The sequence below is a fragment of the Pseudophryne corroboree genome, chromosome 6 (genome assembly GCF_028390025.1).
Source record: "Pseudophryne corroboree isolate aPseCor3 chromosome 6, aPseCor3.hap2, whole genome shotgun sequence".
NCBI lineage: Eukaryota > Metazoa > Chordata > Amphibia > Anura > Myobatrachidae > Pseudophryne > Pseudophryne corroboree.
The window spans coordinates 505557360-505584507 of NC_086449.1; the positions used below are offsets into that span (position 1 = coordinate 505557360).

A 27148-nucleotide genomic window follows, 5' to 3' on the forward strand; every position below is an offset into this window, starting at 1 on the left:
GACTATAGGCTTTCTAGATACAGACGTTTCTGTATTTACAGAGGTGTACAGTGTGTTCTCATTCTTGGATTTTTTGTATCAGGATTTCCATATTCAGAATTTTTGAAGGGATCTTTGATTATCCGTTTCAGTTTCACATAGTGATGAGCAGGTTCGGTTCCTCGGAAACCGAACCCCCCCGAACTTCAACCATTTTACACGGGTCCGAGGCATACTCGGATTTTCCCGTATGACTCGGTTAATCCGAGCGCACCCGAACGTCATCATCCCGCTGTCGGATTCTCGCGAGATTCGGATTCTATATAAGCAGCCGCGAGTCGCCGCCATTTTCACTCGTGCATTGGAAATGTTAGGGAGAGGACGTGGCTGGCGTCATCTCTGTTTATTAATCTTGAATTCTTGATGCAAAAATATTTGTGCTTATTGCTTAATTGTGGGGACTGGGGAGCAGCTGTATTATATAGGAGGAGTACAGTGCAGAGTTTTGCTGACCAGTGACCACCAGTATACGTTGTCTGCCTGAAAAACACTCCATATCTGTGCTCAGTGTGCTGCATATATCTGTGCTCACACTGCTTAATTGTGGGGACTGGGGAGCAGCTGTATTATATAGGAGGAGTACAGTGCAGAGTTTTGCTGACAGTAACCACCAGTATACATGGTCTGCCTGAAAAACACTCCATATCTGTGCTCAGTGTGCTGCATATATCTGTGCTTACACTGCTTAATTGTGGGGACTGGGGAGCAGCAGTATTATATAGGAGGAGTACAGTGCAGAGTTTTGCTGACCAGTGACCACTAGTATACGTTGTCTGCCTGAAAAACACTCCATATCTGTGCTCAGTGTGCTGCATACATCTGTGCTCACACTGCTTTATTGTGGGGAATGGGGACCACCAGTATATTATATAGGAGGAGTACAGTGCAGAGTTTTGCTGACCAGTGACCACCAGTATACATGGTCTGCCTGAAAAACACTCCATATCTGTGCTCAGTGTGCTGCATATATCTGTGCTCACACTGCTTAATTGTGGGGACCGGGGAGCAGCTGTATTATATAGGAGGAGTACAGTGCAGAGTTTTGCTGACCAGTGACCACCAGTATATGTTGTCTGCCTGAAAAACACTCCATATATGTGCTCAGTGTGCTGCATATATCTGTGCTCACACTGCTTAATTGTGGGGACTGGGGAGCAGCTGTATTATATAGGAGGAGTGCACTGCAGAGTTTTGCTGACCAGTGACCACCAGTATACATTGTCTGCCTGAAAAACACTCCATATCTGTGCTCAGTGTGCTGCATATATCTGTGCTCACACTGCTTTATTGTGGGGACTGGGGACCACCAGTATATATATAGGAGTAGTACAGTGCAGAGTTTTGCTGACCAGTGACCACCAGTATACGTTGTCTGCCTGAAAAACACTCCATATCTGTGCTCAGTGTGCTGCATATATCTGTGCTCACACTGCTTTATTGTGGGGACTGGGGACCACCAGTATATTATATAGGAGGAATACAGTGCAGAGTTTTGCTGACCAGTGACCACCAGTATACGTTGTCTGCCTGAAAAACACTCCATATCTGTGCTCAGTGTGCTGCATATATCTGTGCTCACACTGCTTAATTGTGGGGACTGGGGAGCAACAGTATTATATAGGAGAAGTACAGTGCAGAGATTTGCTGACCAGTGACCACCAGTATATATAGCAGTACGGTACGGAAGGCCACTGCTCTACCTACCTCTGTGTCGTCAAGTATACTATCCATCCATACCTGTGGTGCATTTCAGTTGTGCGCAGTATATATAGTAGTAGGCCATTGCTATTGAAACTGGCATATAATTCCACACATTAAAAAATGGAGAACAAAAATGTGGAGGTTAAAATAGGGAAAGATCAAGATCCACTTCCACCTCGTGCTGAAGCTGCTGCCACTAGTCATGGCCGAGACGATGAAATGCCATCAACGTCGTCTGCCAAAGCCGATGCCCAATGTCATAGTAGAGAGCATGTAAAAGCAAAAAAACAAAAGTTCAGTAAAATGACCCAAAAATCAAAATTGAAAGCGTCTGATGAGAAGCGTAAACTTGCCAATATGCCATTTACGAGACGGAGTGGCAAGGAACGGCTGAGGCCCTGGCCTATGTTCATGGCTAGTGGTTCAGCTTCACATGAGGATGGAAGCACTCATCCTCTCGCTAGAAAAATGAAAAGACTTAAGCTGGCAAAAGCACAGCAAAGAACTGTGCGTTCTTCTAAATCACATATCCCCAAGGAGAGTCCAATTGTGTCGGTTGCGATGCCTGACCTTCCCAACACTGGACGGGAAGAGCTTGCGCCTTCCACCATTTGCACGCCCCCCTGCAAGTGCTGGAAGGAGCACCCGCAGTCCAGTTCCTGATAGCCAAATTGAAGATGTCACTGTTGAAGTACACCAGGATGAGGATATGGGTGTTGCTGGCACTGGGGAGGAAATTGACAAGGAGGATTCTGATGGTGAGGTGGTTTGTTTAAGTCAGGCACCCGGGGAGCCACCTGTTGTCCGTGGTATGAATATGGCCATTGACATGCCTGGTCAAAATACAAAAAAAATCACCTCTTCGGTGTGGAATTATTTCAACACAAATGCGAACAACAGGTGTCAAGCCGTGTGTTGCCTTTGTCAAGCTGTAATAAGTAGGGGTAAGGACGTTAACCACCTAGGAACATCCTCCCTTATACGTCACATGGTCCGCATTCATCAGAAGTCAGTGACAAGTTCAAAAACTTTGGATGACAGCAGAAGCAGTCCACTGACCACTAAATCCCTTCCTCTTGTAACCAAGCTCCTGCAAACCACACCACCAACTCCCTCAGTGTCAATTTCCACCTTACACAGGAAAGCCAATAGTCCTGCAGGCCATGTCACTGGCAAGTCTGACGAGTCCTCTCCTGCCTGGGATTCCTCCGATGCATCCTTGAGTGTAATGCCTACTGCTGCTGGCGCTGCTGTTGTTGCTGCTGGGAGTCGATCGTCATCCCAGAGGGGAAGTCGGAAGACCACTTGTACTACTTCCAGTAAGCAATTGACTGTCCAACAGTCCTTTGCGAGGAAGATGAAATATCACAGCAGTCATCCTGCTGCAAAGCGGATAACTCAGGTCTTGTCAGCCTGGGTGGTGAGAAACGTGGTTCCGGTATCCACCATTAATTCAGAGGCAACTAGAGACTTGTTTGAGGTACTGTGTCCCCGGTACCAAATACCATCTAGGTTCCATTTCTCTAGGCAGGCGATACCGAAAATGTACACAGACCTCAGAAAAAGAGACACCAGTGTCCTAAAAAATGCAGTTGTACCCAATGTCCACTTAACCACGGACATGTGGACAAGTGGAGCAGGGCAGACTCAGGACTATATGACTGTGACAGCCCACTGGGTAGATGCATTGCCTCCCGCAGCAAGAACAGCAGCTGCGGCACCAGTAGCAGCATCTCACAAACGCCAACTCGTTCCTAGGCAGGCTACGCTTTGTATCACCGCTTTCCATAAGAGGCACACAGCTGACAACCTCTTACGGAAACTGAGGAACATCATCGCAGAATGGCTTACCCCAATTGGACTCTCCTGGGGATTTGTGACATCGGACAACGCCACCAATATTGTGCGTGCATTACATCTGGGCAAATTCCAGCACGTCCCATGTTTTGCACATACATTGAATTTGGTGGTGCAGAATTATTTAAAAAACGACAGGGGCGTGCAAGAGATGCTGTCGGTGGCCCGAAGAATTGCGGGCCACTTTCGGCATTCAGCCACCGCGTGCCGAAGACTGGAGCACCAGCAAACACTCCTGAACCTGCCCTGCCATCATTTGAAGCAAGAGGTGGTAACGAGGTGGAATTCAACCCTCTATATGCTTCAGAGGATGGAGGAGCAGCAAAAGGCCATTCAAGCCTATACATCTGCCCACGATAGAGGCAAAGGAGGGGGAATGCACCTGACTCAAGCACAGTGGAGAATGATTTCAACATTGTGCAAGGTTCTGCAACCCTTTGAACTTGCCACACGTGAAGTCAGTTCAGACACTGCCAGCCTGAGTCAGGTCATTCCCCTCATCAGGCTTTTGCAGAAGAAGCTGGAGACATTGAAGGAGGAGCTAAAACAGAGCGATTCCGCTAGGCATGTGGGACTTGTGGATGGAGCCCTTCATTCGCTTAACCAGGATTTACGGGTGGTCAATCTGTTGAAATCAGAGCACTACATTTTGGCCACCGTGCTCGATCCTAGATTTAAAACCTACGTTGTATCTCTCTTTCCGGCAGACACAAGTCTGCAGAGGTTCAAAGACCTGCTGGTGAGAAAATTGTCAAGTCAAGCGGAACGTGACCCGTCAACAGCTCCTCCCTTCACATTCTCCCGCAACTGGGGGTGTGAGGAAAAGGCCAAGAATTCCGAGCCCACCCGCTGGCGGTGATGCAGGGCAGTCTGGAGCGAGTGCTGACAACTGGTCCGGACTGAAGGACCTGGCAACGATTACTGACATGACGTCTACTGTCACTGCATATGATTCTGTCACCATTGAAAGAATGGTGGAAGATTATATGAGTGACCGCATCCAAGTAGGCACGTCAGACAGTCCGTACGTATACTGGCAGGAAAAAAAGGCAATTTGGAGGCCCTTGCACAAACTGGCTTTATTCTATCTAAGTTGCCCTCCCTCCAGTGTGTAATCCGAAAGAGTGTTTAGTGCAGCCGCTCACCTTGTCAGCAATCGGCGTACGAGGTTACTTCCTGAAAATGTGGAGAAGATGATGTTCATCAAAATGAATTATAATCAATTCCTCCGTGGAGACATTCACCAGCAATTGCCTCCAGAAAGTACACAGGGATCTGAGATGGTGGATTCCAGTGGGGATGAATTAATAATCTGTGAGGAGGGGGATGTACACAGTGAAAGAGGTGAGGAATCGGAGGATGATGATGAGGTGGACATCTTGCCACTGTAGAGCCAGTTTGTGCAAGGAGAGATTGATTGCTTCTTTTTTGGTGGGGGCCCAAACCAACCAGTCATTTCAGTCACAGTCGTGTGGCAGACCCTGTCGCTAAAATGATGGGTTCGTTAAAGTGTGCATGTCCTGTTTATACAACATAAGGGTGGGTGGGAGGGCCCAAGGACAATTCCATCTTGCACCTTTTTTTTCTTTCATTTTTCTTTGCATCATGTGCTGTTTGGGGACAATTTTTTTGAAGTGCCATCCTGCCTGACACTGCAGTGCCACTACTAGATGGGCCAGGTGTTTGTGTCGGCCACTTGTGTCGCTTAGCTTAGTCACACAGCGACCTTGGTGCGCCTCTTTTTTTCTTTGCATCATGTGCTGTTTGGGGACAATTTTTTTGAAGTGCCATCCTGTCTGACACTGCAGTGCCACTCCTAGATGGGCCAGGTGTTTGTGTCGGCCACTTGTGTCGCTTAGCTTAGTCACACAGCGACCTTGGTGCGCCTCTTTTTTTCTTTGCATCATGTGCTGTTTGGGGACAATTTTTTTGAAGTGCCATCCTGCCTGACACTGCAGTGCCATTCCTAGATGGGCCAGGTGTTTGTGTCGGCCACTTGTGTCGCTTAGCTTAGTCACACAGCGACCTTGGTGCACCTCTTTTTTTCTTTGCATCATGTGCTGTTTGGGGACAATTTTTTTTGAAGTGCCATCCTGCCTGACACTGCAGTGCCACTCCTAGATGGGCCAGGTGTTTGTGTCGGCCACTTGTGTCGCTTAGCTTAGTCACACAGCAACCTTGGTGCGCCTCTTTTTTTCTTTGCATCATGTGCTGTTTGGGGACAATTTTTTTGAAGTGCCATCCTGTCTGACACTGCAGTGCCACTCCTAGATGGGCCAGGTGTTTGTGTCGGCCACTTGTGTCGCTTAGCTTAGCCATCCAGCGACCTCGGTGCAAATTTTAGGACTAAAAATAATATTGTGAGGTGTTCAGAATAGACTGAAAATGAGTGTAAATTATGGTTATTGAGGTTAATAATGCTATGGGATCAAAATGACCCCCAAATTCTATGATTTAAGCTGTTTTTGAGGGTTTTTTGTAAAAAAACACCCAAATCCAAAACACACCCGAATCCGACAAAAAATTTTCAGGGAGGTTTTGCCAAAACGCGTCCGAATCCAAAACACGGCCGCGGAACCTAATCCAAAACCAAAACACAAAACCCGAAAAATTTCCGGTGCACATCACTAGTTTCACATATACCAAATGAGATTTCCAGTATGCCGGTATCATTGCCTTGGCAGTATTGTTTGGATGTTTCAGCAAAGATTTCTTGTATATAGAGATGGACATGTATGTATAACTAAATAGACAAAATCTGTAATCTCTCAGAATATCTGAGCTACAAAGCTTTTTGGCAATAGAAAAAACCTGTTACGAAAAGATGGTCATCCTGGGCCACATTCACTAAATATAAATAAGGTGAACCTAGGTAATCAGGCAGAGAGTGAAACATAGCATGTAATACAGTAGGTCAGTGATTCCATCTAGAGAGGAAATTGAGGTGGGCTTTTATAACCAATGTACTTTTGGAGCTGACGTGTGAATTTAAACAGTTTTTCCCATTGTAAATCTTTCAGTAAACTATAATCTCCGTAATACAATGTAATAAAATTAGGAAGGTTGGGGTGCAAGGCTAAATCCAGCACTTGATAAATCCGTGAGACCACATGATGAATGAGGGTCTTAGAGGAACACCACAATCAAATTATGCTATTTGGAGACACAAAGGTGAGGACTGGGACAATGCCTTAATATAATGGGTAATTTGGACATATGTCCAGAATGCCAAAGCAGGCAGTTCCAAACATTCATATAGAGTGGCAAAGGAACCAAGCCAGCCCTAGACCATCAGCTGACCATTTCACCCTGTTCTATATGGCAGAGCCACTCTGCAAAGTGGCAGGAGGAGTGTGTGGGCTGTGCATTAACAGAGGTAAATGAGAGATTGCAGAGGATATAAAGGGTTCTTCCAGAAAGCCAAGATGAGGCACACTGTAGGGTGGGAGGACTGGAGTCCAGACCATAATAGCCGCAGGAAGATTTATTGAGGCCCCCTCAATATTACTCCACTGTTTAGTACAGGACGTGGTCAAGCAGGAAACTTTTTCGAGCTAGGTGTGCTGCATAATAATATTGTAGAAAATCAGGCAGCTGAATACCACCTCACGACTTGCAGTCAAAAAGAACATCAAGTCTCTCCCCCTATAAGGATACCTTCCTCTCTCCCCCTAAGGATACCTTCAAGTTCCTTAAAGAAGCCAGAGGGCATATGAATCGGCAGAGTTTGGAGCAAATACAAACTTTTGACAGAGTGTTCATGTTAACAATGTTGTACCAACCCAACCCAGGCACCCCTAAAGCCATCTACAAGCTAAAGAGGCCCACGGTGCAATTCAAGATAGTAACACCCAATTATTGAGAGGTGAGAGGTATGTCAAGTATAGGGTAAGGATTTGCGAAGGTATACACTATGGGGGTCATTCCGAGTTGATCGTTCGCTAACTGTTTTTTGCAGCAGTGTGAATGCATAGTCGCCGCCCACAGGGGAGTGTATTTTCACTTTGCAAGTGTACAATCGCATGTGCAGCCGAGCTCTGCAAAAACATTTTGTGCAGTTTCTGAGTAGCTCTGAACTTACTCAGCCTTTGCGATCACTTCAGCCTGTCCGGTCCCGGAATTGATGTCAGACACCCACCCTGCAAATGCTTAGACACGCCTGCGTTTTTCCAAATACTCCCAGAAAACGGTCAGTTGCCACCCGTAAACGCCTTCTTCCTGTCAATCTCCTTGCGATCGTCTGTGCGAATGGATTCTTCGTAAAACCCATCACCCAGCAATGATCCACTTTGTAGCCATACGACGCGCCTGCACATTTGCGGTGCATACACATGCATAGTAGTAACCTGATCGCTGCACTGTGAAAAATGGCAGTGTGCAATCAGGTTGGAATGACCCCCTATGTGAGGAGGTGTAGAAAGGGTGAGTTCGGTAAATTTCGATAAATTAATTTTAAAGTTGGATTGGGCGAAAATCAATTTTAAAGTGGTGAAAATCACTAGACAAATTGGGGAGACAAATTATGGGGATAGAAACCATAGCTAAAAGGTCATTTGCAGAAAGAGGCCATTTGTGCTCCAATTCCTCTATCGAGAAGCCTGAAATATAAGGGTTGGCCCTAGCAAGAGTTTCCATAGATAACATAAAGATGAAGAAGAGAGAGGGCAACCCTGACTCATTCCAATATTAATTTTAAAGGGGTCAGCAAGAATCCCATTCACCCAAGCGAAGGGGCTGTCATAAAGTGCTGAAACGTGGGCACAAGTACTCCAGCACCCCTCACAATAAAGCTCCAAACCAGGATGTTGAACACCTTCTCGGCATCAATGGGTAATAAGAGTATATGAGTCAAGGCTGATATAGAATGACCTCAGTCAATAATTTTGCTGATGTTCTCCTTGGCCTCCTGACCTGGGATAAAACCAGTCTAGTCTGGATGAATGAGGTCAGAGAGCCAGACTTTTAATAGATTCACTATCAGCTACACAAATAATTTTATATCTACACTGAGAAGAGAAATTGAATGGTAGTTAGAACACTGTATCCCTACCTTTCTTAGGTAGTACAGTGATATGGGCATCCAGGTGAAAGTTTTGTGAGTCAGAGATGTTGTTAAAGGCCTGAGTCAACGTGGTGACCAACTTGTCTACCAAACATTTATAATATGAAATAGTAAAGTCATCTGGTCCAGGACATTTGCCTGTCTGGTTAGACTTGATGGCTTCGACTACCTCCTGTTGTGTAAAGGCATTCTCCTGGGAGGCAGTCACCTTCACCAAGAACCAGGGAAGTCAACTGTTGTAAGATAGGCTATGATTTTGTGGGGAAAATGGGACCCACCAGGCAGAGCTGTTTCTAGACAATTTGGCTCCCAGTACAAGCGTTATAGACTTTCAAATATGCGCCTCCCCGCAGACATAAAAAAACCCTTAGGCGCGCGCTCCCTGTGAGGGGATTGTGACTTCACTAAAATGGTCGTGGCCTCACTAAAATGGGTGTTGCCTCGCAGGAAAAGACTACCTCACCTTTTGACCCTACAACAACAGACCTTGACAACCACAGGAAAAAAAACAACATTCCACCATATTAAGCCTTACACAGTAATGCCCCTTGCACCATATTATGCTTCCTGCACCATATTATACCATACACCGCAATGCCTGTGATACATTATGTCCTACAGTAAAGCTTTTAATTACTTTTAAATAACCTGCTCTTTGCCAGTGATTTCATGTGCTGGGTGTCACGCTCAATGCCAGTGGTTTTATGTGCTGGGTGTCATGCTCGTTGCCAGAGGTTTCATGCACTGGGTGTCACGCTCAAAGCCAGGGATTTCATGTGCTGGGTGTCACGCTTGTTGCCATGGGTTTCATGCGCTGGGTGTCATGCTCATTGCCATTGATTTCATGTGCTGTGTGTCATGCTCATTGCCAGAGATTTCATGTGCTGGGTGTCATGCTCGTTGCCAGGGATTTCAAGTGCTGGGTGTCACGCTCGTTGTCATAGGTTTCATGCGCTGGGTGTCATGCTCATTGCCAGGGGTTTCACGCACTGGGTGTCATGCTCGTTGTCGGGGGTTTCATGCACTTGGTGTCAAGCTTGTTGACAGGGGTTGCGTGCTCTGGGATCCATGTTCGTTGCCAAGGGTAATGCTCATTGCCTATGGTAATGCTCATTGCTAAGGGGGTGTAAATTCACTGGCGGGCGCTAGTACTGACATCATGATCTCCCTCCTCCGTCTTCCCTAGTACTCCGCTGGGAGGGGTAGAAGTTTTGTGGAATGACGCGGTTGCATCGTGACATCAACTGTATCATTCCATAAAACTCCGCCCCACAACTGGATTCCTAGGTACGAGGGAGAAGGGTTAGCAGAATAAGCCACAAAGTGCCGCAGCAGGCGTCCCATGCAATTGCACAGCTCGCCCACCACAAGAAATGGCACTTTTGGAGAGGGGTGTCAATTTGTAATGCTATAATATTGTTGGAACAATAGTGCTTTCTCCTCAGAGAGTATACAATTACTCCCTGATGCAATTTCAAAGTATTTGTATCTGCATCTGTGATAGGCTTGTTAACTTTATCATTGAGGAGTTTATTAAATGCCTGACAAGCTTCTGATAATTGCAGCTGAACAGATTGAGCAAGGGATCATTTATGTTTTGATTCAAGAGGCTTAATGGTACCCCAAAAAGCCAACAACCAGGAGGCCCTTTCCTTCTTGAGTTTAGACGCCAAATGGATAAGCTTGCCCCTCAATACACATTTGTGGACAGTGATCTTAGAGACATGAGAAGTAGAATTATGAAGCATAAAGTCATTCAAAGCTGGCATCAATCAGTTCACCTTTGAAAATGGGATCTTGGTGATTAAGATCATTTAGCCACCAGGACCAACTATGGGTAGTAGAGTGGGGGGCCGCAATAGCGAATGGTCTGACCACGTTGTTGGGTAATTGAAGAGGCTTTAAACTAGTGAAGGGAACCTATGTGGGATTTAAAAAATAATCCAGTCTACTATAATGTAGGAATACAATGTTTAATATTTATCCAATGAATAAACAAGACACCACTGATATTTAAGCTGATGGTCCAAAAATAATCGGCACACCCAAGCGTGAATACTAAAATAAGTGCGGGAGATGCCTTCAACAGCATCTAGTAGAGGGTCAATTGGCTAATTGAGTTCTCCACTCAAAATAAGGATACCTAACTGCAGGGAGGCTATCTTGTCTAATACCTAAGAAAAAAAAGCATCTTGACTTTCTTTAGGTGCATACAGAAAGATTACAGTAAAAACCTGAGAAAATATTTTACAATTAACCAAAATCCCCCATCCCTCACTGAGCTGCGTGATGAACACCTTCAAAACAGGCAATATACAGGCAAAAAGGATAGCGAAACCCTTAAGCTGGGTACACACTGAGCAATATGTCATCGGATTCAGCGGACTGGATTGGCATATTGCTCACATCAGCGAATATCAGCCAGTGTGTATGCCTGATATGCGGGTACCCGCTGTTGTTAGTGATGTTCTCAGATTTGATTGGGCTGCAAGAGTATGGCCCAGATTTTTCAAGCCTAGGAGAGTATTAAATTGCACAGTGATAAAGTACCAATCAACAAGCTCCTACTGTAACTGCCATGTTGCAGGCTGTGTTTGAAAAATGACAGTTAGGACCCGATTAGTTGGTATAGTACTTTATCAGCGTGCAATTTATCTCTCTCCAAGGCTTAATAAGTCTGGGCCTCTCTCTTTAGCCACAACATGTATGCTAATGAAGGACAGACAGTTATCGTTTCATCCTTCATTAACATCGCTCAATGAGCCTTATTCATGTTTGTTAGCAAACCAAAAAAGTATACTAATGGGTAAAACCATGTTGTACTGCAGGTGGGGCAGATATAACATGTGCAGAGAGTTAGATTTGGGTGAAGTGTGTTAAAACTGAAATCTAAAACTGCAGTGTAAAAATAAAGCAGACATTATTTACCATGCACAGTAACAATATAACCCACCCATCTAACTGGCACCGAAATGAAATCTGTACTTTGGACAATTATATCGCTAGAAACAGCAAAACTGCATGGAAATCATTGACTATACAGTTCACAAAGGATTCTGTGTGAAAGAGACCTTGCTGAAACGCCATCAGCTATCCTATATGGACTCACATGGTTAACCCTTTGGTTTTGAATATTTTCATTTACATTTTCGTTGCATTTATGTGTATCACATGATGTGGAGCATTATGTCTCCCAATTGAACAAATTGCATTATATTATTCCCACAGTATCATTCAATCATTGTTACCTTGATGAATTGCTATAGTGTGTAAATGGAAACTTAATCCCACTAAACCACTACAGAGCACTGTGACTCTTGTTTAACCCCACAGTACAAACATTTGATCACACAAACCACTGACCATCGTCAACTACTTAGTTGATCTATATATAATATAATTCACCAAAATCTAACTCTCTCTGCACGTTACATCTGCCCCACCTGCAGTGTAACATGATTTTGCTCATTAGTGTGCATTTTTTGGTTTGCTAACAAACCTGAAGAACCCCCAATGTGTACCCAGGTTCCGATATACTGACCCGTTGGGCTGACATATTGGCTGGGTAAATATCTCTTCAGTGTGTAACCAGTTTTAGATTTAGCCGAGCTGTTGTTATTACAAAAACAGTGGGATAATAATAGTTGGTATATTTATGGACAAAGTGCCTGATTCAAATATGGTTGGATTTGGCATATGTTAATGCAGCAGGAGGCAACTAGTATAAGTAAACACCTTCGGCATGCATGTGTGATCCAGTGCTGTGTCCAAGGTTGCAGCATCGGATCACTTGTGATACCACCATCTACACACCATTTTGTGAAATGGTGGACATTGCCAACACCAAACGGCTGTAGACTGTTAATCACCTGTCAATCTGCCATTCTACGTCAGACAATGCAGGATTCGTACTGCACATGCACAGCTTGGGTCCGGCGCATGGGCAAAGTACAGCCCATCGGTACTTTACTCCTGCAGCCACAAGTGCATCAGGACCTGAATCAGGCCCAGAGAAAAAAAAACACCTGCTCGTTCTGACCAAATAAAGCACAGAGAATTTTAATTTGCCTATTTGCTACTATTATATATATATATATATATATATATATATATATATATATATAGTAGGATTAATTGGTAATTTTTGTAATTGGTGTTAGACTAGGATGGTTTTTATGATAGCGACAACTTTTGTCCTTTCTACAGATGCACCTCATTCATCTCGTGATGCGGCCGCATGGACATATGCATCGCGGGTGTGACTTGGTGCTGTGACTATTCGCACCCACACCATAGCAAGCCTATGGGGCATGGGTGCGATTATACAGGCACGCGCCCCACAGAAAACAGATCGCGGTACGCCTAGTAGCACCCAACTGAGCTTGTCTACATGTGTATATTGTTCACGTTAAAGCTAAAGGGTAAACCCCAGCAATATTTTATATCTTTTTTTGGAAGTTCAGACCAGGAAATGTCTTGAAATAGTTGAACCTTTCTGCCTTCATATTCAATAATCCATCTGATGGACCTTGCAAAGAATTCTGTTTTTTACTGTAAGATAATGTAACCAATGATTATTTGTCTCAAGGGCCTAAGTGGGCAAAATAAAGTGCAGGGTGGCTACAAATCTGCATGTCTGGATCATTAGACATTATCTCATTGAAGATTTTACATAAGACATCAACAATACCTTGCTGTGAAAATCTTCTCTGGAAACCCCCGTTCCTGTTAAATATTGTGACACCCCCTATTGTCTAAATCCTCAAGATAGGCCTGAACCTAGCGAAGCTCGGCACACTGGAAGCTTTGCAAGGTCTTTCCTTCAGGGCCATAACCTATCCATGATATGAGTTACATCCGTCTGAAGGAGGTCTAGGTGAGAAGCAAATTTCTCCTCCAATCGAGACTTCAAGTCTTGAAAATTTGACTTACTGTAGTAGAAAGGATCTTTAAGAATTGGAGAATTTCAGAGTTGCTGACTTCAGTTGTCGCAAGATGAGGAGGGTAGGCCCCTATGGGAGTCAGATGGCTTTGCTGTGGCCCTAGCTGGGATCCTATTGTTCTGTGGTGTGGAAGCAGAGTCTCCATTTCTGAGAAATTGGTGGATCTTAGAGCTAGAGGGAAGCTCCCTGCCTTTCCTTAGATCCTCACGAGCAGGGCCCTCTTCCTCCATGTGTTTTTATGCCTCTCAGCAAGATAGGCAATTATGCTTCATACAGTTTGAGGCATGGGTCTTCAACCTGTGGCCCTCCAACTGCTGTGAAACTACACATCCCAGCATGCCCTGTCACAGTTTTGCTATTAAGGTATGCTAAAACTGAGGCAGGGCATACTGGGATGTGTAGTTCCACAGCAGCTGGAGGACCGCAGGTTGAAGACCCATGTTTTGAGGTATACATCGCATAAGACCTTACCGGCAATGCGATCCGGTATCCAGCAGTGCTGTCATCTCCTGCAGTCCCCTCAGCCAAAATGCTGCAGGGGCTGCTGGGAGTTCAGGGGGCAGAACTAGCACCGAACAGAGGGGCTAATTCAGACCTGATCGCTGCTGTGCATTTTCACACAGCGGGCGATCAGGTCTGAACTCAGCATGCACCAGCACCGCAGTGCACCGGCGCATGCTAGAGATGCGATCAGCATCTCTGGCCAGCAATCGCCTCTGCCTGATTGACAGGCATGTTTTGGGGGCGCGGTCCTGGCAACGCAGGCGTGCCTGGACCGTGCAGGGGGCAGGCCGTGGCAGCTTTGTGACATCACACGCAGCCGCTGTGACCCGGAGAGCGATGGGTAGCTCCCTTCCCTGGGAATCGAACCCATGACCTCAGTGCTGTGAGGCAGTGCTGCTAACCATTACACCATCCGTACTGCCCTAGCATTGAACTTCCCTGTGGTTTCCACACCAAAGTTCAAGTTACTCCACTCCATGGAGAAGCAGAAAGCAGAGCTTGTCATACTTTTATGAATCCCACTCACTATACAAAAGTATGGTGATGCAATGCAGACACGGAGCAGGGTTGCCGCTGGAGAAGTCAGGAACTTCTCCATGGTAACTCACTCTGTGGACAGCCCAAAGCAGAAAATAGTCCTGTTTTTCTTTGCTTTATGAATAGACCCCTAGGTACTGTATAGTGGCAGGACAAAGACTAGGCAGTGGGGCACACACCACCCATCCCCTATGTATGTTAGTAGAAAAAGTACATTTCAGCCATGCTCACATGACCAATATAACAAAAGTCTGACCCCCCAAATACTTGGAGGGTCATATAGGTAGTAGACCAGTAGTAGAGTATCAAGGATGAACAGGGTCCTCCCTGGATATTAAAGTTATAGGATCCCAGCAAATTGACTCCTTTGCAGTAAATGAGTTGCTACACCAATGAAAGTCACCCAAAAAGTGTTGTGAGTACGATTATTAAGTACTTTAGAAAATGTGATATTCCATAAAGAGAAAGAGTCATCAGAGGTCGGGGTAGTTCTCATGACAAACACTAAAGGCTTGAACGTAGGAAATACCCCCATTCCTCTCTATCTACCTAGACTGTATTGGGGATATACAGCCATTAGCATGATATTCACCCCTAATATGGCAATCGCTTTGCTGAGACTCTTTAATAACAGAATGATTACATCTGACCTTCTTTCAGGTTTATAAGGGAGACAGGATATTTCATGGTGCATAACATTTCCATCATTATATACTTAATTACAAACTCTGTTCCATACACATACCTAGCTAGATAAAACATTCATTGCAAATAAAAATGCCAATGACTGCAGTGTACAGCAGTCACATGTTTTGTAGGTTAGAGATAGCACACAACATTACTGATTCCACATGCTTGTGATATTCTTCTAGCGCATACTGTATGTAAGCCAGGCATACAACCAATGCAAATAAAACAAGGCTTAGAACATGAAGCAAAATATATTATGTAAAAACATTGATAAATAACACTGCTACTACTCTGTATATTGTTTAGAAAAAGAATCTGAAAAACCTAACACGTGAAAATTGTTATGTTTTACATAAATATTATACACTTGGACATCTTTAAAATATGCCTGTGGCCTGTAATGTTCAAATAAAATGTGTTCGGCTGAGTCACTGGTCCCGTCATCTGGTATACAGATGAATTTGTTTTTTGTCTTTTTTATCATATAGCCCAATGATAAGCTTATCTAAGGGCATGCAATCAAGGGGTTGACACTCACTGTGCGACAAATGAGTATGTCGATGTCAGTATGCCGGTGCCAGGATTCCAATATGGGTGTAATGCTGCTTACAGCGTTTTGCCCTTGAAGGCATTAGAACATGGGTCTTCAACCTGCGACCCTCCAGCTGCTGTGGAACTACACATCCCAGCATGCCCTGCCTCAGTTTTAGCATACCTTAATAGCAAAACTGTGGCAGGGCATGCTGGGATGTGTAGTTTCACAGCAGCTGGAGGGCCACAGGATGAAGACCCATGTATTAGAACTTTAAACATGTCATTACCCTAATATTACACCTGTGTCGGTATACCAATACCAACATTGTGAAGTCAACAAACTCAAGGGCTACATAATGACTGTATACCAATACCAACATTGTGAAGTCAACAAACTCAAGGGCTACACAATGACTGTCGACCTCTCGTAGCTAACCCAGTCTTAGATACCCCAGTTTAGAACCCTGTAAAGAAAATCCAGTCCTCAAGTATTACCAACAGTTCATGTTTAGTACAGTTCTTTAACCGTGCACAGATAAGTTCATCTGTTTTGCTGGGGCAGTAATTATCCCTTCTGCTTCCACAGACAGACAGAAATCCGCAAACATAACCTACAGCGATGAAAAATAGTATGGAACTCTAGAAATACGCCCATGACATACCATGACAATTTGACACTCAATTGCCAGCCTAAAACACTATTTTCATGCAAGAAATGTATCCAAGATCCAGCCAATTCAGAATAATCTGCAGATACACAAATGGGCAGATGTACTAAGCCTTTGGAGAGTGATAAAGTGGAGAGATAAAGTACCAGCCGATCAGCTCCTAACTGTCATGTTACAGACTGTGTTTGAAAACTGGCAGTGAGGAGCTGACTGGTTTTCTTAGTTTATCTCTCTCCATGGCTTAGTACATCAGCCCCCATATGTGTAAATTGGCTTCTGCACATGTACAGTGTGCTAAAACTTACTATTAGACGCCCACACATGTTTTGAACTTGCAGCTGTGAGTGTATAACACTTATTGTATGCAGTATGGTATATCAGTTTTTATTTCATGGTGTAACACTAATTGATTTATTTTTTATTAGTGCCTGAAGTGACTTTTGTACAAACTACTTAATGCCTAATATGTACTGATAATTACTCAAACAAACGTATTTTAAATCACTTCCTATTATTATTATTATGATCAAATATTAGTAAACACAGGGTGGTAAAACAGACCCATAACTAAGCTACCTGGAAGAGATTGTTACTACGGGGTGAGTTCTATAGCACAAACATCCTTTCATGTCCAATTCTAGCGTAATTTACTGCTGAATTACAGGAGGGCTTTAGCTTTACAGAATGGATTATTCAGTCTTTTGTACACAACTTTAACCATCACTCTTGTTACACATGTAAGCAGACAAGTTTCTTGAGTATTTATGGTTAAACTTATGAGCCAAAATCAATAACCTATGTTTTATGTCTGGTTACACAAACATAAGGGGACTCATTCCCAACAAAGCCTTATAGTACAAATGTGTGAGTGTGTGTATATCATTAGGGGCTTATTAATCATTATCTGTGAATTGGCTGTTACTTTTCAATCAAAAATTGCAGCAATTTACAACAAGAAAACCCTTGATTATTAAATAAATGAAACACTGCTACTGTGTGAGGCAGGTGATGTGATAAACTGCTATCCCAGTGATGCCTAATAACGGTGACCAAAGTTTACACTGTTAGTTTTTGTCCCACTGGTGCTACTGCATACAGAGGTGTCGGAATGGGGAGGGAGGAGGGGGGGGCAAGGGGGCAGCATGCCCCCCCAAACATGTCAGAGGCGCAGGAGTGGGGATGGGGAGGGGGGCGCTTACCCCCAGATCACCACGGAGACTCTGACTTCAAAACTCCCGTGTCCTGTCCAGCCGGCTCTTCACAGACTCAGAGGCATTACAAGTTGGAGGCGGGGATGTCCCAGCAGACTCAGCATGGCCACGCCTCCTCCCAGTAATGCATCTGTGAAAGCCTGCTAGGACAGGAAACGGGGCAGCAGAGTTTTGAAGTCAGATTCTCTGTGGTGATCATGGGGTGGGGGGGCGCCAAATTTATTTTTATCTACGCTCCCCCAACCACAACACTTTCTGGTGGCCCTGACTGTTTATACCCACTTTTGGAGCCGGAGAAGCTGGATGACGCTTATTGATACATAGTACAGCTACAATTCCCCACAATTACACTCAGGGCCATTTTTAAACAATTTGGTTAACAGTGTGAACACTAAAAAGTGTGTGTGTGTGTGTGTGTGTGTGTGTGTGTGTGTGTGTGTGTGTGTGTGTGTGTGTGTGTGTATGTGTGTGTGTGTCCATAGACATTATAAAAATAAAATATTTGTGTGCGCCCAAAAGGGTGTGTGGCCTCACTGCAGGGAGCGTGGCCTCACTGCGATATTTCAGCTCACATCAAAGCATACCCTTGTCAGTCAGGCAGATGTGATTGGACAGCGGATGCAGCACTGAGCTATTACTGTATCCTGCTGTCACTGTCAGTGCTGAGCACCGGCACTCTCTAGCCCCGCATATAATGCTGTCCCCCAGCTTTGACCTGAACTTTGCCCTGGCCACTCTCTCTGCCTGCCTAGTGCCCGTGGCCCTGCTCCTCACCATGTCTCAGCGGCTGTGGCAACTCTGCTGGGTGGCCACCCAGGACAAGAGCTGCAAGCTGCCCATCCACAAGGCCTCCATGGGATTCCCGAACCTTCCACTGGATACTGCAGGTACATTATTATTACCTCTCTATCTACACAGTTACCCCGCTGTCAATTTTCCATCAGGCACATGAGGCACGTGCCTAGGGGCCGCACTTGTTTGGGGGCAGCACTTGGAAACTTGTGTTGTCTTTGTCAGCCTGAAATGAACCAGTAACTGCAAAGTATTTCCACTGTACTGTACCATATGCCATCTTGACTGGAGTGTAAGCTGTAAGCTGTCCTACTTAGTAACTATGTATACATACAGCAATTACAAATCAAAAAGTCATAGTAGTGGCTTTTTTATTATTCTATGAAATTGTCTATCATCAATTGAGAACTTATAACCAATCAATGAAATAATAAAATTGGGCAAGGAGGGGGCATTACTGTTGTGCCTAGGGGTGCCTATACCCCCCAAAATATGCCTCTGCCTCATTACTAACCCCCAGACCCACCCCCATGTGTGCCTAACCAGCCAATGACCTCACCGCATGTCACTGTGTGTTCCACAAACACACATCCAGTATACCAAAGTGAATAATATCCATCCTCTTTGTTGCATGAAACATGCTCATTTGGACCTGGAGCCCATGGGTTTGTTCTTTATTAACATTAATGGTCAGTCTGACTTGAAGAACCCAAACAATTACATTTTAGAATACTACAAATCTATGCAATATGGATCTGGTGGGTACCGAGACAAGGAATCTGCACACAGAACAAGGTTTATAACCAAATGTATTCATTAAAATTGCCCTTAAGTACAGATAGTATAATAACACTGGAATAGTTGCGGTATGTTACCCACCAAAACAAAGGAACAACCAGATACTGTAGATTTGCATTCAGGTGACTACAAATAATCATTTAACACAGTATAATAAAACGTGAACAGTTGTATAGCATTAAGGGGGTAATTCCAAGTTGATCGCAGCAGGAAATTTTTTAGCAGTTGGGCAAAACCATGTGCACTGCAGGGGGGGCAGATATAACATGTGCAGAGAGAGTTAGATTTGGGTGGGTTATTTTGTTTCTGTGCAGGGTAAATACTGGCTGCTTTATTTTTACACTGCAATTAAGATTGCAGATTGAACTCACCACACCCAAATCTAACTCTCTCTGCACATGTTAAATCTGCCTCCCCTGCAGTGCACATGGTTTTGCCCAACTGCTAACAAAATTCATGCTGCGATCAACTTGGAATTACCCCCTAAGTTTGGATTGCAGATGTGCTTTTCCGATTACTCACAGGTAATATATAAAAAAAAAAAATCACATTTTTGAAAGTCCAAATAGTGTTGTTCAGCATATGCATAACAAACATAGCAACATGCAATATAAATAGCAAACAGCTTATTACATTACTAGTTGTGTTATTACTCTTCATACTGTATGTGTAAGGAAAGTCCCACAGATTAAGATCCTTTAAATGGTGACAAATCAATTTCTGTTTATATATAGAAGACACTGTAATTGATAATGCATCTATGCACACAGTTCCCCACTTAATACAAGCATATTTCAGAAAGCTCAACAGTTTTTTTTCTTTTAAATGTCATCCACAGAAACTAGATTCAGCCTGTGAAGTAATCAAAGGGAACCTATACTGTGCATCTATATCGCACTTAAGCACAGCCAATGAAATTGGGACAAACTGGTTGAGAATCTTTTCAAAATCACCTTACAATTCATTAGCAATTAAGATGGCTTGAGTTGTTCTGGTCTGTGTTGTAGACTGTGTATACTGTACATCACCCAGCTTCAATAAACAAGTAGAGTTATACTAAATATTTTCCAAAATGTTGTAATACCCATAGTAACCAATCACATGTAAGCTTTCATTTTTGATAAACTGAACCAGAAAAATAACAGTTGCTGAATGTTAACAATGAAATCTCAAGGTCAACCAAGGCCTGGATTACTTTATTAGTTTAGTATGTCTAGATCCTGGGCTATGAAATAAATGATGGATGTTAAAGCTAGTGTTGATTTCAAGGAACATGAAATTATACTGCTTGAAATGATGAATATCAATGCTTAGAAATGTAGATTATCTGCTTTTCAAATTATCAATGTGAAGAAATGGAGCCAGGAGATCATGCTGGTGTATAGCGGATTGTCTTACCTTCTGCCGAAAGGCCTTGCACATTAACTCCTCGGACTGCCAGAAAGTTCAGACAGATATCAACATTCTCAGTCTGCAACATGAAGGAAAACGACAAGTCACTTAGTGTTGCCTTACACAATGTCCAAAATTTCTGGGAGAAAAGGAATGAATATTTCTCATTCACTACAGGCATCACCAGCATTTAGCAGGCACGACTGCTGCTAATTAGCAAAAACCAAATAAAGCTTTTATTGTCCGCTCTAAAGCTTATGAAACAATTCATAAAGGCCAAATCCAGAATGGCATGCCTGCAGATCAGCAATCCACCTACTTCATGTAAAAGCAGGTTTCGCTCAGCACAAGAAAGCAATGAAAGCATCCAAAGACGACTGTGTATGTGTCTAGAACAGTGCAGGATTCCCTCAATGAATGGGTGCAGTGAATAGCTCAGTAGAAGAAGTGTGCCAATGCAAATTATGCTAGTATAGGGATATTTCATCTGTGGTGTAAAATGTAATAATAGGGTTACTATGATAAGAGTTTCAGTTACCCCATGAGGAACATTGGGAATCTGAAGATGGCATTAGCTACTGCAAACAAGTTCCAAAAGCTAGGATTTTTTAGATCTTGTTAAATAGCCATACCTATAAAAAAAATGATGAGGATAGCTGCAGCAAAGCAGGAGATAATCCCGATATCTCCTGCTATTAGCTTCAATAAATCAGTGTCAAACTTACTGTGCCTTAAACATGCATAAACAGTGGTTTATGCATTTGATACATAGACCCCTTAAGAACATGTGAAACAACTATTGAAGGTTACTATATATCAAAGTGTATGTATTGGTGAACTAAAAACCATATCCAAAAAAACTGAAGGGTAATCTTAATCTACATTTATGTGACAAGCTATCTGCAGTACAGTTGTGCAATGGTTAACTTTGCTGCCCGATAGCACTGGCGTCATTGGTTTAGTTCCAACGAGGGGTAATATGTTATAGCCTGCGAGGTGCAGACTGTTTGGGAATTTCTGTGAGTCTGCCCATATTCTTAAAACCGACGGTTTTGCCTTGTAAATGATTGTTGCTTCAAAAATACGGACATACTCAGAAAAATTCCCAAACAGTCTGCACCTCGCAGGCTATTACATATTGCCCCATGTCTCTATCTGTGTGGAGTTTGCATGTTCCAATAACAATAATAATAATTATTATGTTTACATAGGACTTTCTCCAAGTAGGACTCAAGACGCTTACCAGATAGTGCGAACATTGGCCCTCATTCTGAGTTGATCACTCGCTAGCTACTTTTTGCAGAGCAGCGATCAGATAGTCGCCGCCCATGGGGGAGTGTATTTTCACTTTGCAAGTGTGCGATCGCATGTGCAGCCGATCGGGGCGAAACAGTTTTTTGCAGTTTCTGAGTAGGTCTGAACTTACTCAGCCCTTGCGATCACTTCAGCCTGTCCGGTCCCGGAATTGACGTCAGACACCCGCCCTGCAAACACCTGGACACGCCTGCGTTTAGCCTACCACTCCCAGAAAACGGTCAGTTGACACCCATGAACGCCTTCTTCCTGTCAATCTCCTTGCGATAGGTTGTGCGAATGGATTAGTCGCTAGAAGCATTGCACAGCAACAGTGCTGTTTGTACCCGTACGACGCGTGTGCGCATTGCGGTGCATGCGCAGTAGTAACCTGATCGCTGCGCTGCGAAAAACGTCAGCAAGCGATCAACTCGGAATGAGGGCCATAATGCAGTACAGAAACTATGAACATGAAAAGAGGTATAGCTTTGCATGAAACACAGAGGCCATGAAGATAATATAAAGGGTGCAGTCACCATTTTGGGTTATCAGTTGCAGGGCTTGGTCGTCCTACTTACCAGGGATCCAGATCAGGCAGCCATTTAGGCACACTACATAAAATTTGACTGTGCAAAATAAGCAATGTCAGGAACCGATGACCCACAGTGGGAGAGATAAAAAAAATACTATGGTGGGATCCTTGCAAATTAGTCAAAACCATGCATTGTTAATTCTACACAGAGCACCAGCCAAGGCAGCCATGCTGGGCACAATTCATTGGTTGCAATGTGTGAAAGAGCTGCATAATGTGGGGGGAATTCAAATGTTCGAAAAGTCAGTTTGGTGTCTGTTTTCTCCTGTCTATTAGATAGGAAAAAACAGACATCCAACTGACTTTTCAAACAATTGAATCTCCCTCTATGTGTTCACTATGTATGACTGTTCATTTAAAAAAAAATTAACTAGATGAAATCAGGCACTTTATATATTGTTCCTATATCATGAAACAGTGCAAATTACAACATTTTGAACAGTTAAACCTGTGAAAAAGAGCTGTGGGAAGTTTGATGGACTGTGAAGGGAAAATGTGAACATGTTTGTGAACACTGGTTTTTCTTTACCTAAATGATTAAAATACAATATAATATCAACTTTGTCACAATGCAGATGAAGCGAGTGTATGATAAATATTGTCCTATCGTATTTTTTTATAATAATTATATGACTTCAGCATTATTAATTTACCTATATGTCATGCATTGTTAATTGGATAATCTTAAATTAAAATACTTGTTTCTACGGGATGCAGTTAAACTACCGGCTGTTGGGTTCCCGGCGTTCAGGAGACTGAATCCCAACAGCCGGTGACATAACGACATCTGGAATCCCAGTCACCTCCAGGTATTCTTACTCAGTTTGAGTCTATGGCACCAACTGAGTGGAAATATAACCTGTGGCGAGCGGACTCGCTGCATTGCTTCCGGGATTCTAACAGACGGGATGCCGCTGTCGGTATAGTGACAGCCGGCATCCCGTCTGCCGGTAACTCGTATGTATTCCATTTCTACGGATGGGTAATAAATCTGATACCCTGTATGAGACACCTAACATACTCTGCAGTGCTTATGACCTCAAGCTTGCTGGGTATCTGCAAGATTTGATTTATCCGCCTTAAGTTGTGTTTGGGGAAAATCAACATCATTTTCCAGTCAGCCATCTTGGAGAACTGAAAACATTAGCCAGTCGCAGACATGAAAATGCAGCCAGCAGCTCCTCACATAGTAAGCTGCTGCCCCCCATGTCAGTGTTACGCTACAGTGTGGAACTAGGCTATGATGATACAGATAAGAGCCAGAGAGGATGCTGGCTACCAAGGTGAGTGGCAGAGGAGGGAGGGTGCCACTTTTAAATGGGTGGGGGTCGCAGCCTCGGGTACAAATGGGTAGTAGTTGGTGCCCGAAGATGTCTATATATTACACTTTGTGGAGATTTACTATAAGTGCTATAAATATATTGCTAAAGTTTTAGAAATGTTAAATGTTAAACATCTAGACAAGCGCAGAACTCATCATAACATAATCATCCATGAAAGATCTTCTTAATAGACTTGTCACATTGAGGGACACTGCATCAGTTTGTCAAGCTCCTCACACTGGTGCTGTAAGCTGCTTAAAGACCATGCTTCAGAAACTGTATACTGGACCTAGCAGTATGTGGCCTTAATATAACATTGGTATGCTGCTGTGAGCACTTGGATGAGATGTGCAAACATTAATAAGCAGGAGATGAAAAATGAAATAAACAAGGTACTCTAATCCTAGTCACATAAATGCACTTTAGCCATTTGGAGCAGGTCTAGTTGTCTTCAAATATGTATGTGTGCATTTGATAATGAAGCTCAAAACACATTCACCAAATCACCATTGAAGAAAACATTTACAAACACTATTACGGAAATAAAATCAGTATTGGAAACATGTCACAGATTCATCACCCGTCTACGAGCGGGACGAGGACGCGCAACTAAAACAGAGGTACGGGAATCCTACCCGACCCGGCGTCCGACTTCTACAGCAGCTCCCTGTGAGCGGGACGAAGACGCGCAACTAAAACAGGGGTACGGGAATCCTACCCGACCCGGCGTCTGGCGTCTGCAGCAGCACACACAGATTTGACTCCAGCTTGGATCGGGGCACAATTAGCACACGGAGGTGACCACTCACCAATTAACGGGACTTGAGCGTGGTAAGGGGATTACACCCGACCCGGCGTCTGGCTCCCGTTCCCTGTGAATACCAATATCGGCTCCCTCTTGGATCGAGTTACATACAGAGGAACAGGAATTCTATCACCTGACGTCCCCTGGAATCTCTCCTTGTCCAGACCACCAGAAGAATTCATCTCTTAAAAGGCACATCTAGTGGCATAAATCAGGTATTCAGGGCGCTCTCTCATCCACTGTATAACACCTGGAGCCCCCCCTGCAATGCACCTATGCAACAGGGGAGGAGGGTGTTAGGCGTGGACAGCAGAAGCAGCCCGCACTGCTCTTTCCTTCCAGTCCCAGGTGGACGGTCCTTCCCCGCTCTCATCGTTCCCATTCACTGCCCATAGTGGCACATGGGACGAAAGTAGAAAGGGAATCCGTTTCCACACACCTGGGACTCTCTTACACTTTAGCTCAAAATCTTTTCGAAAGCATTATATGGTCATAGATTGATTTATTGTTACAGTGGTCTGATAAGGATAGAGCATTATACGTTTGAATCCAACTCGATAGCCAATGTGCCTATATAAAACTGGAGTTATTTCTCAAGAACTATTTGGGTTGGATTAGACGTATTGACTTTTAACTCAAACAAGTGAGTCAGAAAATAATTGCAACTGTTGATTGATTATCATAGATACTTCTTATACCAAAGACATTAGTTTCTAAGTGCAAGAGAATAACTGATACTGTGGATTAATTGTCACAGATATCTCTTATACCAAAGACATTAATTTCTAAAGAGATTAACTCTTACAGCTCCGCATGAACTTCAGTTTTTAATCTTGCGGGAAGTATTATATGGTCATATATGTGATTTATTACTACAGTGGTTTGGCAAGGATGGAGTATAACAGGTTCAAATTCAACTCTACAGCCAATGTGCCTATATAAAGCTGGAGTTATTACTCAAGTAACAATTGAGCTAATTTTGATGTGCTGGCATTTAATTCATACAAATGAGCCAGAGAATTATTGCAAATGCTGACTATCTGTCACAGATACTCCTTGTGCCAAAGAGATTAATTTCCAAGGAGAGTAATTCCTATAGTTCTGCATAATATTAATATCAGCCATACAATCCTTACCATACATAGGAAGGAATTATTATGGTATTTTGGTTCTAAAGGAAAGGATCATTTCCATTTTTGTCAGGTCTTAACTTTGTCAGAGTACAGAACTGCTACAATATTCTCACAGATAGGTGCTCCGTGAATGAGAATATTTGAGACAATCTATTTAATATCAGGTCTCCTATATGCACTGTTCTGACACTAAATACATGTGGGCCGTATTGACAAATTGGTAGAAATTCATTATATAGATTCATATGTGTGTTTATACATTCTTTTTTGCATTTTTTTCCTTTGTGACATAGATAGGTGCTTTTCAGACATGAATATTTGAGACAGTTCATTTAATATCTGGTCTCCTATATGCACTGTCTTGTCAGCCACACATTGTTGCAGAATGGTGGATGCAAACTGTATCAAATTACATAGACACTGTTACAACAGTCTTGAACAGTAGACTGGTGCAAAGGGTGAATTAATGTTACAAAACCCTAAATATTAAATTTATCTATTGGGTTTCTTTCCTTTCACTTCCTGGAATTAACACAGGAATCACTTGGTAAGGTATGATCTCTATAAATATATGAATACTTCTTTTAGAAGATTATCTGGACTATAATATTATAGAAAGTACTATTTAAGGGTGCTCATCTGTAGTTAGATAATATTGACTAATTTAAATAATATTTCACTTAGGCTTGTTTAATTGATTATATTTCTCTTGCCTAGTATAACAATTAATGAATATACATTGTTGGCCCAGTAACATAATAATTACTGGATGCTGATACCATTTTTGTGGTTCTTATCTTATAGGCAATTCTATTTTGATTAATTCTTGCACTTTCAGGCTATCAGATTAAACACCATGCCTGTTTAGGGTGACCATTTTTAATTATATAAATAAAAGTTATTATGTTTTATATATAGAACAATCATTTCAAAAGAGTGCGCCACACACTAAGCTCCTTTTTTTAGTGATAGGCCCACTAGTGGCTAACACTAATAACCTCTAGAAAAAAAGTACTGCTACTCAGCTTAGTGGCGCACCTCCAACCTCCATTAATAGTAAAGGACTCTTTTTTTGTCCTGATAATAAACTCCTTTTCTGAATGGTTGGTTTCATTAATATTTCTTAATTGGTTTTCTATGCCTGTGCAGTGTCTTTTGGACTTTATGTCCTCTCCATAAGAAAACATGTCACAGAGACCATTCATTGTCCTTATTGTGTCTTAATGAATCATGTTGCCTGCAGACAGAAGCTACTCTATCCATGGAACTTGCTAG

At 43.2% G+C, this 27148-nt stretch overlaps 1 protein-coding gene across 10 annotated transcripts in view; it reads right to left on the reverse strand.

The window, feature by feature from the left end:
* NAV3 (neuron navigator 3) overlaps window positions 1–27148 on the reverse strand; it is a 1127960-nt gene that overhangs the window by 405348 nt on the left and 695464 nt on the right. For all 10 annotated transcript variants that reach the window (XM_063927407.1, XM_063927402.1, XM_063927399.1 and 7 more), the window contains one exon: window positions 20735–20807. In XM_063927407.1, the coding sequence (XP_063783477.1) occupies window positions 20735–20807 (73 nt within the window). The remainder of the gene's footprint in view (window positions 1–20734; window positions 20808–27148) is intronic.